This window comes from Ursus arctos, chromosome X (assembly GCF_023065955.2).
Source record: "Ursus arctos isolate Adak ecotype North America chromosome X, UrsArc2.0, whole genome shotgun sequence".
In the NCBI taxonomy this organism is placed as follows: domain Eukaryota; kingdom Metazoa; phylum Chordata; class Mammalia; order Carnivora; family Ursidae; genus Ursus; species Ursus arctos.
In genome coordinates, this window is record NC_079873.1 from 104213637 (window position 1) to 104228767 (window position 15131).

General features: G+C 45.2%; 1 protein-coding gene across 2 annotated transcripts in view; it reads right to left on the reverse strand.

Annotated features, from left to right (window-relative positions):
* PNMA3 (PNMA family member 3) overlaps nt 1-11333 on the reverse strand; it is a 69865-nt gene extending 58532 nt beyond the window's left edge. The window contains exon 1 of one of the 2 annotated variants that reach the window (XR_008960159.1): nt 10196-10275. Coding sequence is in view for 1 of the 2 variants with exons in the window: in XM_057314510.1 (XP_057170493.1) it covers nt 10196-10758 (563 nt within the window). In the remaining variant the exon portion in view is untranslated. Of the gene's footprint in view, nt 1-10195 lie in introns of both variants that reach the window. The other variant, XM_057314510.1, reaches the window with a different exon arrangement.
* Nucleotides 11334-15131: the final 3798 nt, after the last annotated feature.

A 15131-nucleotide genomic window follows, 5' to 3' on the forward strand; every position in this document is an offset into this window, starting at 1 on the left:
TAGAGATGCAGAAGGGCACTATATTATTCTTAAGGGAAGTATTCAACAAGTGGATATGACAATTATAAATATATATGCCCCCAACAGGGGAGCAGCAAGATACACAAGCCAACTCTTAACCAGAATAAAGAGACATATAAATAAAAATACATTAATCGTAGGGGACCTCAACACTCCACTATCAGAAATAGAACACCCTGGCAAAAACTAAGCAAAGAATCAAAGGCTTTGAATGCCATACTCGATGAGTTGGACCTCATAGATATATATAGAACACTACACCCCAGAACCAAAGAATACTCATTCTATTCTAATGCCCATGGAACATTCTCGAGAATAGACCATGTTCTGGGACACAAAACAGGTCTCAACCGATACCGAAAGATTGAAATTATCCCCTGCATATTCTCAGACCACAACGCTCTGAAATTGGAACTCAACCACAAGGAAAAATTTGGAAGAAACTCAAACACTTGGAGACTAAGAACCATCCTGCTCAGGAATGACTCAATAAACCAGGAAATCAAAAATCAAATTAAACAATTTATGGAGACCAATGAGAATGAAAATACAACAGTCCCAAACCTATGGGATACTGCAAAGGCAGTCCTAAGGGGGAAATACATAGCCATCCAAGCCTCACTCAAAAGAATAGAAAAATCTAAAATGCAGTTTTTATATTCTCACCTCAAGAAGCTGGAACAGCAACAGAGGGACAGGCCTAATCCACGCACGAGGAAGCAGTTGACCAAAATTAGAGCTGAAATCAATCAAGCAGAAACCAGAAGTACAGTAGAGCAGATCAACAGGACAAGAAGCTGGTTCTTTGAGAGAATCAATAAAATTGACAGACCACTGGCAAGACTTATCCAAAAGAAAAGAGAAAGGACCCAGATTATTAAAATTATGAATGAAAAAGGAGAGGTCATGACGAGCACCCTTGAAATTGGAAGGATTATTAGAAATTTTTATCAACAGCTATATGCCAATAAACTAAGCAATCTGGAAGAGATGGAATCCTTCCTGGAAACTTATAAACTACCAAGATTGAAACCGGAAGAAATTTATTCCTTCAACAGGCCAATTAATTATGAAGAAATTGAGTCAGTGATAAACAACCTTCCAAATAACAAAACTCCAGGCCCAGACGGTTTTCCTGGGGAATTCTACCAAACATTCAAAGAAGAAATAATACCTATTCTCCTAAAGCTATTTCAAAAAATAGAAACAGAAGGAAAGCTACCAAACTCATTCTATGAGGCCAATATTACCTTGATCCCCAAACCAGGCAAAGATCCCCTCAAAAAGGAGAATTACAGACCAATTTCCCTAATGAATATGGACGCCAAAATCCTCAACAAGATACTTGCTAATAGAATCCAACAGTTCATTAAAAGGATTATCCACCACGATCAAGTGGGATTCATACCTGGGATGCAAGCGTGGTTCAATATTCGCAAATCAATCAGCGTGATATATCATATCAACAAGAAAAGACTCAGGAACCATATGATCCTCTCAATCGATGCCGAAAAAGCATTTGACAAAATACAGCATCCTTTCCTGATTAAAACCCTTCAGAGTGTAGGAATAGAGGGTACATTTCTCAATCTCATAAAAGCCATCTATGAAAAGCCTACTGAAAATATTATTCTCAATGGGGAAAAGCTGGAAGCCTTTCCCTTAAGATCAGGAACACGACAAGGATGCCCACTCTCGCCACTATTATTCAACATAGTACTAGAAGTCCTTGCAACAGCAATCAGACGACAAAAAGGGATCAAAGGTATTCAAATCGGCTAAGAAGAAGTCAAAATGTCTCTCTTTGCAGATGACATGATACTCTATATGGAAAACCCAAAAGAAGCCACTCCCAAACTATTAGAAGTTATAGAGCAATTCAGTAACGTGGCGGGATACAAAATCAATGCTCAGAAATCAGTTGCATTTCTATACACGAATAACGAGACCGAAGAAAGAGAAATTAGGGAATCCATCCCATTTACAATAGCACCAAAAACCATACGTTACCTTGGAATTAACTTAACCAGAGACGTAAAGGACCTATATTCTAGAAACTATAAATCACTCTTGAAAGACATTGAGGAAGACATAAAAAGATGGAAAGATATTCCATGCTCATGGATTGGAAGAATTAACATAGTTAAAATGTCCATGCTACCCAGAGCAATCTACACTTTCAATGCTATCCCGATCAAAATACCCAGGACATTTTTCAAAGAACTGGAACAAACAGTCCTTAAATTTGTATGGAAACAGAAAAGGCCCCAAATCTCCAAGGAACTGTTGAAAAGGAAAAACAAAGCTGGGGGCATCACAATGCCGGATTTCGAGCTGTACTACAAAGCTGTGATCACAAAGACAGCATGGTACTGGCACAAAAACAGACACATAGACCAATGGAACAGAATAGAGAGCCCAGAAATGGACCCTCGGCTCTTTGGGCAACTAATCTTTGATAAAGCAGGAAAAGACATCCAGTGGGAAAAAGACAGTTTCTTCAATAAATGGTGCTGGGAAAATTGGACAGCTACATGCAAGAGAATGAAACTTGACCACTCTCTCACACCATACACAAAAATAAACTCCAAATGGATGAAAGACCTCGATGTGAGACAGGAATCCATCAAAATTCTAGAGGAGAACATAGGCAACAACCTCTACGATATCGGCCAAAGCAACCTTTTTCATGACACATCCCCAAAGGCAAGAGAAACAAAAGATAAAATGAATTTATGGGACTTCATCAAGATTAAAAGTTTCTGCACAGCCAAGGAAACAGTCAGAAAAACTAAGAGGCAGCCCACGGAATGGGAGAATATATTTGCAAAGGACACTACAGATAAAGGACTGGTATCCAAGATCTACAAAGAACTTCTCAAACTCAATACACGAGAAACAAATAAACAAATCAAAAAATGGGCAGAAGATATGAACAGACACTTTTCCAATGAAGACATACAAATGGCTAACAGACACATGAAAAAATGTTCAAAATCATTAGCCATCAAGGAAATTCAAATCAAAACCACACTGAGATACCACCTTACGCCAGTTAGAATGGCAAAAATAGACAAGGCAAGAAACAACAATTGTTGGAGAGGATGTGGAGAAAGGGGATCCGTCCTCCATTGTTGGTGGGAATGCAAGTTGGTACAGCCACTCTGGAAAACAGTGTGGAGGTCCCTTAAAAAGTTAAAAATTGAGCTACCCTATGATCCAGCCATTGCACTACTGGGTATTTACCCCAAAGATACAGACGTAGTGAAGAGAAGGGCCATATGCACCCCAATGCTCATAGCAGCAATGTCCACAATAGCTAAATCGTGGAAGGAGCCGAGATGCCCTTCAACAGATGACTGGATTAAGAAGATGTGGTCCATATATACAATGGAATATTACTCAGCTATCAGAAAGAACGAGTTCTCAACATTTGCTGCAACATGGACGGCACTGGAGGAGATAATGCTAAGTGAAATAAGTCAAGCAGAGAAAGACAACTATCATATGATTTCTCTCATCTATGGAACATAAGAAGTAGGATGATCGGTAGGGGAAGAAAGGGATAAAGAAAGGGGGGGTAATCAGAAGGGGGAATGAAGCATGAGAGACTATGGACTCTGAGAAACAAACTGAGGGCCTCAGAGGGGAGGGGGTGGGGGAATGGGATAGACCGGTGATGGGTAGTAAGGAGGGCACGTATTGCATGGTGCACTGGGTGTTATACACAACTAATGAATCATCGAGCCTTACATCGGAAACTGGGGATGTACTGTATGGTGACTAACATAATATAATAAAAAAATCATTAAAATAAAAATAAATAAAAAATAAATAAAAAATAAAAAAAATTGTCAAATTGTCAAATATGTGTATGTAAATATACCTGAATAAAGTCATGTAAATAAAAAGATTAAGTGAAAAATAGGAGAGGTCTGACAGATTGAAAAACCAGAGGATTCAACATCCAAAGGTTAGAAAATGATCACAGTGTGTGGGGGTGTATGTGGTCAGAGAGTGGGATGATTGAATCACTGATTCTCAAGGTGAGGCAGTTACAGGAGATGACAAAGTCTGGGGTATGACAGTGGGAAAGAGTGGCTGAGGTCGAGGTCACTTTTGTGCTCATTGCATATTCTGTTCTTTTTGCCAGAGCATGACTTCCTTCACTTTTTTCCAACTTCTACTCATTCTTCAGGTTTCATCATTTATGTGAGGCACCCTTGGTGTCCCTGCCTCTATCTGACTTAAGTCCATCTCTAATACACTTTTGTAGTATTTACTCTTCCTAAGCACTTAACACAGTGATTATATATACATTTGTACAATTCCTTAAGCAATTCAAGGTTCTGTGACAGCAGGGACCACAAGTGGTTTTGTTAACCATAGTATCCTTAGCATCTGGAGCAAGGCATGGCAGAGCATAGCTATTTGGTATTTATTGAAAATGTAACAGAATATTATGGTAATGTTGCCTATTTCCATGGGATTTTAGCCCAGATCTGATGAAAGAAGGTGCTAAGTCCCTGCACAGTCTCTAGTCTCAGTGGAAACACAACACAATGCTTGTTATGTGAATCAGCCTGAGACAGCCTCTGTGTACTGGCTTCTAGGTTTTTTATTTCTTCACTGCGGGCTGAAACCTGTCAGCTCAAAAGCCCAACGATGCCAAACTCTAATTTTTACACATTTAATTGTTTTAAAAATAGTCCAAACAAGCAGATTTTTAGCCAATTAAGGCCTGCCTGCTTTGCATATCCCAGGATACCTTACTTCACATTGCCTATCCATTGATAAAATGGAGCCTTGTGGTTATAAGACCCCAAACCACTGCTGCCCTTCAGAATTGTCTGATTCCAAAGACACTTATGCCCTCTCTGTGCTCCTGTCTTCCTTGGAAGTTACCTTGGCCTCCTCCCTTTCTGCATGGTGGCTTTCTCCCTTTCTGGAGAAAAGCCTCTGGGTGGGCTCATGCTATGAAGGGTGTGCAACCTTGTCCAAGTGCAGCCCAGTATAGCTTGCGTGTGATTGCCTCTCATGGTCATATATTTTTCCTTTATCAGCCCCCAAATCCCTCAAGTGAACCCCCTGCAGTGCTGAATGTACTAAAAGATGGCAAAGCCACTTCAGCAAGCACCATCCTATCAAGGCTAATTGAAAGAAGATCACATATTTCCAAGGTGATTTTTAAAGGGAATTTGCAGGAAAAAAGAGTATGTTGGTTTTTTTCCTACTTTCTGCATGAAGGAAGAGAAGGAGGGGTTTTCTCTACCCCCTCCCAATCAAATGTGTCAGTTTGGGTCCTCCAGAAAGCCAAAATGGAGTTAGAAGTACAAAAGATTTACTGATAAATATAAAGGGGAGAGGGCACATGAGAGGGCAAGAAGGGCCTTAAGACCACATTGAGGGCCTCACACTTGTGGAAGAAAAGGGAGATGGAAAAAGGATTGGAAGAAAGAACCTCAGACTGTGGTATTGCTTTGAGAAAGCCTTTGCTGGCCCAACTGGGAGATCTGGTGCAAAGATGACCCATAGAGGAGTCTCACATTAAGCAGTGACTCTAGTAGCTCTGCTGTGCTAAGTCATTGACAGGGAGCTGCCTGGAAATAGCATGACCTCTGCTCAAATGTTTCAGTGTATCTTGAAAGCATATGACTTGATGCAGTCATATGACTGCATTCCTCTCTTAAAGTAACATCTAAGTGATGAACTTCCATAACTACCACAGTCCACCCCTTGTGCCACACAGACCCACTACTCCATATATGTTCAGGGAGCAGTTTTTGCATGGCTCCCACAGGCTTCTTTTCTGGAAGGTAAACTTAGAAGAAAGAAGTTGGTGGGACAAAGTACAACCCCATTGATGCAGTTCATCCTGTAACTGCAACAGGTGCTCATTATTTCCCTCCTCCACTATCCATTCTAGGTTTTCCTCACTCTCAGCTATCACCTCTTCAGTCTGGTGACATTCCTTCATCTGTGATGGGTCTGAGTACCTGGTATCCATACTCTTCACAGGCCAGAATTGTTGCACTTGCCGATTCACAGTCATAATTGGGCAAGGGAATACCAAGAGTCAACCAAGGAGATCATCTGGGTTCCCCACATATTCCTCTCTGCCCCCATCATAATGGTAGTTCTACCTCTTCCTTGATAAATGTCAATTACCCCTGCCAAAATAGTGACTTCCTGCTTGCTGATTTCTGGACACAGAAAACAAAAACTGTCCAGGCAGCAGCCAAATCTAAAGCACAACAGGACTCTGGCTGTGTCACCTAATAAAAGTGCACTCTCTTTAGGGACAAGAACCTCTACTCCTGCAGAGTTCAGAGCTCAAAGGTCCACCTCTGAATAGGTTACTGGGAAAGATTGAAAGTGGGGCCAATCTAGCTTCCATCCCTTGGTTCCCAGATCCATGTATTCTTCCTATGGGGGACATAGTGCTACATGAAGGTCTTAGATTCAATGCATATACTGCATCCTGGAGGATGGCATTCCAACCTTTTAGAGTATTACTTCTAAGCTTGAGCTTTAGCTGCACATTCAGCAGGACATTCTGATATTCTATCAAGCTAGTAGGTTCTGGGTAACTCAATGAGTGATACCAGAGGATCCCATGCTTATGGGCCCAATCACACACATTTTTCATTCTGAAGTATATCCCTTGGTAGTATATTATCTTGTGTGGGATTCCAGGCCTGCATCATGCACTCTAGAAGCCCTTGGATAGTAATGTTGGCTGAAGCTCTGCCAGCAGAACAAGTAACCATTCTTGGAATAGGTGTCTATTCTTATACGAAAGAACCAATATTCCTTCCAAGATAGAAGGGACACACATGTAGTCAACATGGAGGAATGGTGCCATATTGGGGCCTCAACATTGGTCTCTGTTGCTGGAAGAATGGATATTCAAAGCCAGCAGTGTCAATATAGGCCTTGGTAAGTAGGATTACATGATGTTGGACTCATGAGCAGTGTCCATCTGTCCTACTGTGACCATTCCATTCATGTGCCCATTCTGTCAGTTCCAGACTGGGTAATGATGAAAGGTGGCTAACATCAACTTGAAAAGTCATTTTTTTCTTTTTTAAGACTTTATTTATTTATTTGTCAGAGAGAAAGAAAAAGAGAGAGAGAGAGTGTGTGCACGTAAGAGTAGGAGAGGCAAGCAGAGGCAGAGGGAGAAGCAGGCTCCCCGCTGAGCAAGGAGCCTAATGCGGCACTTGATCCGAGGACCCTGGGATCATGACCTAAGCCGAAGGCAGACACTCAACCGACTGAGCCACCCAAGACTCCCAAAATGTCATTTTTTACTAATTTGCTGCTAAGTTCCTGTTTAATTGTGGTTGCTTTCTTGTGGACATTAATATATGATATAAAAATATTCTCCCTCCATGCCCACTTTCATATATATACATATTTATATTCATAGGCCTCTATCCCAGACCTCCTTGTCTCCAATCTTCCAGTTCTTTTCCTTCTAGGCTCTCAGCTAGGCCATTGTCCACTTCTCAGGAATCTATATAATCTCATCCTGGGCTACTTACACAGAAAGGATGATGAAGTACATCCCTTTTACCTGCACTCATTGGGAAGATCTTCCTTCTCCATTGTCTTTCAGGGACATCCCTGGGTATATCTGGAATGTAGCAGCCATTCATTTTCAACTGGTACCCAAACACCAGGCCAATATGGGATCATGTGGCCATAGGTGTGAGCTGAGAGAGAGGCTATAGTGTAACTGTGATGGATAAAATGAGTATCTGGGCTACTGCTCATAGAACTTACTCTTACCTCTGTTCATGCCCATGCTGCACTCCAGATATACCATTTCCATCCTACAGCGAATTGCTAATGGACCATCTGAATTTGACTTCATGACTCTGATAGGACCAGCTCATAATAGGAAGTTCCAGACACACACACAGTCACTTGGTGTCCTATAGTCAAGCATTCTATCTCTACCAGGGCCCAAGAAGCACACCAGAGATGTATCTGAGAAAGGCATATAATTCTTTGAGGTGCATGACACAGCCCTGTTCTGGAACCCCATGGGGCAGGCTGGTGATTCTCCTATACAGGCAGGCCTTAAACTCTATGCTACATCCCTGCCCGCCGCTGACACTTCTGACACCATGGAGTCTGCCAGATGAGATGGTCCAAGTGGCTCCTTGCACAGTAGCCTGCACCTCCTGCAGATTAATGTCCTGCACCACACCTCTCTCAAAGCTCTCAGCCTTCTATGTCACCTGATAAAGGGACCAGAGAAATAATCCTGGGGTGAGATGTTTTGTTTCCAGAACCCAAAGAGGCCTACCAGATACACTACTTCCTTCTTTGTGGTGGAAGATTCAAGACACGATTTGTCTTATACTTTGGAGGTGGAATCCTGATATGCCCCTGACTATTGGACTCCTAAAAACTTCACTGAATTGATAACTTCCTGAATCTTCACAGGGTTTATCTCCTACCCTCTGGAACATGTTGTTTCTTACAGAAGCCTTTTACTCATCCTTTCCAATCAGCATGATGGTGTCAGTGTAATGAGTATGACTGATGTTCTGATGTTCTATAGGCTCTCCAGTTGATTCACATCTCTGACTAAATCATGAGAGGATAGGTGTGGCATAGGGCAGTAGAATTAACATGGCCATGGAACAAATAGTAAATAAAGATTTTTGTCTGTACACATGATTGAGAACTGCTTCTTATCCTTTTCTTGATTGGCTGGGATAGAAAGGAATGCATTTATCAGGTCAGTGGCCATATACCATGTACCTAAGGCCTTATTTAAAAAAAACTGTAAATAAATTTATTTTACTTAAATTAAGAACTTTTAATTGAAAATGTGTAAGTCATTCAATAAATGTTAACAAATGGGTATTAAAATGTTCCTTGGGTTTTTAGTTCTTTTTCTTTCCAGAATTAAAATAAAACTATTGTTCCAAAACTATTTTGTAGTAACAGTTGAAACATTAAGACAAACAACAAGAACAAAAATCTTAACCACTATGACCGGCACCAAAAAGATCCACCAACAGATTCATTCCTGAGGTGGAGACATGCCCTACTTTCATGAGAGAAAGAGTGGCCTCAACATCTGGTTTTTTGAGAGACAGCGCCTACACGTGGTGTGGGGAGGGGCAGAGAGAGAGGGAGAGAGCAAATCTCAAGCAGGCTCCATGCCCAGCCAGAAGCCAGATGTGGAACTGGATCCCACAGCCTGAGATCATTAACTGAGCCGAAATCAACAGTACAAGGCTTAATCCACTGAGCCACCCAGGTGTTCCACCATCTGCTTTTATTTTATTTTTTTAAAGATTTTATTTATTTATTTGACAGAGAGAGAGAGAGAGCGAGCACACAAGCAGGGGGAACGACAGGCAGAGGGAAAAGTAAGCTCCCTGCTGAGCAAGGGGCCTGATGCAGGACTTGATCTCAGGACCCTGGGATCATGACCTGAGCCAAAGGCAGACGCTTAACCAACTAAGCCACCCAGGCGTCCCTTATTTTATTTTTTAAAAAAGATTTTATTTATCCATCTTAGAGAAAAAGAGAGAGTGCAAGTGAGTGGAGAGTGGGTGAGGAGCAGAGGGGGAGGGAGAGAGAATCTGAAGCAGATTCCAAGCTGAGCATGGAACCCCACCTGCGGCTCAATTCCACCACCACCAGGAGATCCCAACCTGAGCTGTAAACCAAGAGTCCAGCACTTAACCCACTGAGCCACCCAGGCACTCCTCAACATCTGCTTTTATATTTGGTTGTCTTGTTACCTAAGGCCTTATTAATCTGCTTGGGCTATGATACCATGTCCAGCACACAGCATCTATAACTGGAACTACTAGTTGGTGAAGTTCTGGGTAGTAAGTAGAGTCGTTCAGACTGGCAAAGCAGATGGGATATGATGGGTACCACAATCCCTACATACTTTAGATCTCTAAGAGTGGCTCTAATCTCCACAATGCCTCTTGTGACACTGTTTGTAATTCAGTTTCTTGGCTGTGTGTGTGCGGCAGGTGGTGCAATAGCATAGACTTTCACATGACTTTTAACAACGTTATGGTTTCCCAAGACATAGATAGACACTTCCTCCACACCTAAGATTTGTTTTGGATGTCCAGACTGATGACACAAAACACAAAGAGGCAAAAAAAAAAAAAAGTTCACTACTTACATATTTGAAAGCCCCTTTCGTCTCCTTGCGGGAGGCTGTCCCCTGTCTCCCGACTCTGCCTGGACGGCGTCGATGGTCCACACGGGGTCAGAGGGACCTGCTGCAACCGCAACGTCGCTGACACCAGCAGCGCCCACCAGGCCACCAGTGCAAGGACAGTGAAAGCCCAGGGCTGCCCCAGACGGACGACCCGGCCCATTTCTGATCCTCGCGCGCCATCTAGCGGCCGGAACCAGCACGGCGGAAGGAGAAGCTACACCGAGGCTTTTGCAGCCCTGAGCAGGCATTTCGCTTTGTGGATGGTCGCATTTCCCGATAGGCACTGCGACCCGAGCTCCCCCATGCAGGAAATGGCGGTGCGCGCAGGCGCACACAAACTTCAGCGCGCTCGCCCCGCCGCGCAGGCGCACAAAAGACAGCGTCGCGCTCCACCAGGAGCCAATCAGGAGTGCACACGCGAGGCTGAACGCTTTGTGTTCCTGATGAGGGAACAGAAGGCAAGCCGAGGACAAAGCAGAAACTGACACCCTGCAACCCTCCCCCCCATGGGATGTACGTGACATTCCTCAGGCACTCCTGGCTGCCCTAAAGCTAAGGAAAGAAAAAACAAATAGTTAACAGATCACGATACACATGTCCTAGTGATTGACAAGGAAGAAGCTTTCTTATCAATAGCCTAACTTCCAGAGACCCATAATTCAGTTTCCTGAAGCTCTAACATTACCATCCCTTCCATAAAATTGAGGGAGGCTGAGGCAGAAGGAAATGTAAATAAAATAGAATTTCTTTTAAACCTGAAGCCCATTGACAAGGACTTGTGATAGGAGGAATGTAACATTCCTCCGGGAGACTCCCAACTGTCTTCATGTTAGTACCTCATTAGACGGAGGGACAGCCTTGGCTTGACAATAACCAGATATCCATTATCCTGAGAGTCTTCTTCAGCATATGACAGTCCTTCTGGACCCTCTCTTTGTCCTCATCTCCACAGCTCCCAAGTATATAATCAACCACCCCTCACAACCCGGGGCAGCAGCTCTTTCTGCCTACGGGTCCTGTCCCCGTGCTTTAATAAACTACCAATTTTGCACCAAAGACGTCTCAAGAATTCTTTCTTGGTCGTCGGCTCCAGACTCCACCCCACTGAACCTCAGCTATATCCCACAACCTCATCATTCCCGCTGCCCAGACCCCTGGAACATGGGTGGAATATCACCCTTTTTTCTTCCCAATCGAGAATCTCCTGTTTCCCACAGGTATCTTAAAGCATCAGTCACAGGAGGTGTAGTGACTGAATAGATATAAGAATAAACTGAGGAGCTATTAAATCTATATCTGTACTGGAGCATTAAGGCATATGGTGTGTGCCCTGGCGACCCAATGAGCCACTGTGCCCACACAGCAGACTCCTGCTGAGTGGCAAAATCCCACATACTCAGTCCCTTTATTGGATCCATAAGCCACTGCTGTGTGGTGACAAATTTTGCAAATAAGGCAACCCACATCCCCGCTCGGACCATGCCCTAACCATACAACAAAGCCAACTCTGAGTAACAGGCAACTGTTGGCTCACTCCCACCTCAGCAGACCCTTCCCTCAATTGCCCACAGCAGAAGCGAGACTCACCTGAAACATTCAATGAAATTTATTGAAGAGAAACATTTACTGAAACCATCAAAGAAAGGGAATGACAACAGACAGAGGGACATCTAACGGCCACTAGAGCCCATAGGTCACGGACCCCCTCCTCTTGGGGTCCCACACGAGGTGCCTCTGCTTCCCCCAACACCGTGGCCCTCCTGCCTCAGTCTCCCTTCCTGAGGGCCCCTCGATCCACCTCTGGCCAGGACGATGGACGCTGGCCACGTCCCCTCACTCCAGGGCACCCTCCCCTCTGGCCGGCATGCTGGGGCCTGGTCCTGCCCCGTGGCCTGCACAGGACAGTCCCAGGACGCTGGAAAACGCAGCAGGGGACACTCGGCCAAGCCAAGGAAACAGAGTCACAAGTAACAACAGGGTGGCACATCAGAGCACAGTTGCCGTGGAGACTCCCGCCGGCCACCTCTATCCTTGGTCCGGTTCTTCCTTCCTGAGGTCACGGGGTGAGCACCAGCCGTGCCCTGGGGGCATCCTTCCCGCCATCTCCTGGAACCGGGCTCCGGAACTCCGGGGTGGGGTGGGGGCAGCTGCTCGGATAAGAACACACACACATCTCCACAAGAACAAGCAGCGGCTGGCCTAAATCTACACCGAGAAAGCAGAGGTTGAGCTCACAGCACGGGAAGAGAGCGAGCAGAGCCTTGGTTCCCACCGCAGCTCATGGCACGCTCCCGGGCTGAGAGGTGGCTGCCCCGGTAGGCCAGGACACCCACCGCGGGCTCCTGCACACCTCAAGGCTCTGCACAGGAATGGTAACTAGCGGGGAGGGGGAGTAACTGGACACGTGGGTCACAAAGGGCCCTACAGAGACACAAGTAGGCTTCCCATGTGGCCTGGGGACCACTAGTCATCTTTAGCTCAGAGCCCATGGTGTGGGCATTTGAGGGTGGCCAAGATGATGGAGTTGATGACTGAGTGCCCAGCTGCACCTTCTTCAGCCTCTGTTGTGTTGGGGTCCTTGTCTGAGGTTAGGACACCCCATGTGCTGCATGTGGTGGCCCCTTACTTGCATTGGTGGCACCTCCCTGAGCCAAGTTTGGCTTTGTGGGTAGAGTCCCTTCCAGCTAATGTAGAGGGAGGGTTCTTGGTCTGGGCCCAACTCTCCTGTGCCTCTGCCCCACTCAAGTTCCCTGCTGGTGTGTGAACTGCCCCTCCCCCTTGTTAAAATCTTTCTGTTGCCTGCTAGGGGAAGGGATGCCTGGATCTCTTGAGCCTATGCTTCCTAGGGCTTGGGGTAGTTCCTGGTCCCAGCCTCTGTGTTGTTTCCCAACTCCTCTGCCTCGAGGTGAAACTTCTGCTTTGCTAGAGGTTGGCTCTTGTTCTAGGACATGCTGCCTGGCTGTGGCCTTCCTCCCCACTACTGTAGCAGCATGGGATTCACCTGTGCTTCTGTGATGGGACTGCACCCTCTGTGGCCCCTCTCCACTTGTCTCTGTTTCTCCTTTGTCACAGCCATGGTGGTCTTCCACTCCTCTTCATCTTGAATGAGCTTCATTAACTCTAAAAAAGTGGGAGCACAGCTTCACTGATCCAGGAGCTCTAGCTTTCCCTGGACTGTAGTGATCATGTAGGCCAGAACTAGCATATGTTTCAGGTGAATCATGTCTGTGCTTCGCACTGACAATGGACTGGGCTGCAAGCCTTTCTGTAACAGGGCCTCTAATCATAGCAAAAAAGCAGAAATTTTCTCTCCAGATTTCTGAAAGGTGTGAAGAAAGTTAAACTGTGAGGTTCTATAGTCCTTTCTATTCCCAAAGATCTGCTTCAAGGCATCCAGGCACTGTGCCACCATCATAGAGTCATTGCTGCCCAAGCACCTGAATGATTGATGAGCCATGTATGCTTTCCAGCAAATTCCACCTCTTCTCTACCTCAGACACTTGCCACATCTGCATCATCTCAATGACCTGCTCCTGCCAGATTTCAAAGTTTTCTTCATGTGGGCCTGGGAAAGTGCTTCCTGAAAACACTTTCAGGTTTTGGTACCACCTGCTTTCTTTCAAAGGTTGCAAAACTGGTGGTTTGACTTGGACCAAAACCTATGGCTATTTCTACCATTCTCTGGCCCTTCTCTTTCAGGAATTAGTGTAGTCTGTTGATAAATTTGTCATCTGGATTCCAAGGTTTTACTACCACTTCCCAAACACCTCCCTTTCCTGGTATCTGACTATCATAGTGTAATTGAGTCAGCCAATTCGATGAAGACTGTTTTAGCATTGTCTTCCTTCCTGAATGTCTAAGCAGGAGAGAACATGAGACTATTCCACTCCCCACCTTAGGGCTGTGCAGGCCCAGGGCACTTGGCACCTCTTTTCTCAGGGAAAAGGCTAAAGGAAGGAGATGCAGAATTCCCCTTTCTCATAAAATGCCTGACAGATGAGAAGATGGCTGGAGCTCTGCACAATGCAATGAAACTGAAACTGATGGGTGTGGAGAGCATGTGACAAGTTGCATTGTTGCCATGGATACTGAGAACACAAGGACTGTGGGTTTCTATCACAGAGGAATGTCACGTGGTGAGGTTAAGATCCTTGAGGAGCAACAGGTGATGTCACTGGCCTCTAACCAGTCCTAGTAATGGGGATGTGAGGGAGGGAGGGGAGATGGGGAATGGGCAGCAAGGATCCAGTGCTAAAAAAACAAAAACAAAAACAAAAACAAACCTTACGGTTTCAGTTATGTGAAGGCAGAAAAAGGACCTAGAAAGGGTCTCCAGTGTCACATTGCAAGAGATAGACAATTCTCACCTTAGAGGTGATCCTGCCCTACAGAGACTATAAATCTTCTCAGGCAGCCCCTCCCCTCCTCCTCTTTGCCAGGGTACAGAGGTCCCTCCCAACATAGGCCTACCTCAGAGTCTCTCACCACCACACTCAACAGTCAGTCTGGTCTTTAGTTCTATCCACGATCAGGCAGTATTACAGGGATCCACTGCTAGAGCAGAAGCAATCCTGCAGTAAACCCTGATCTCACTGCCAGTTCCCACCCCTTCCCATGCCCCACCCCTGCCATCAAGTCCCACCCCCACTGAATCTCAACTTCTGGCCCAAATACCCATACCAAACCCCACTCCTTCACAAGCTCTGCCCAATGTAAAGCCTTGTCTCCACCAGGCCCCATCCCCACATAAGTCCAAGTCTCAATGAGAGTCCTACCCCCACAGAAGCTAAATCCTTGTCCCCAACTAAATCCTACGTCTGCCACCCATGCCCCAATCCTCCCATGTCCCATCCTCCACTCAAGCCCCATCCTTAACCAAGCACTGCCCCCACTGAAG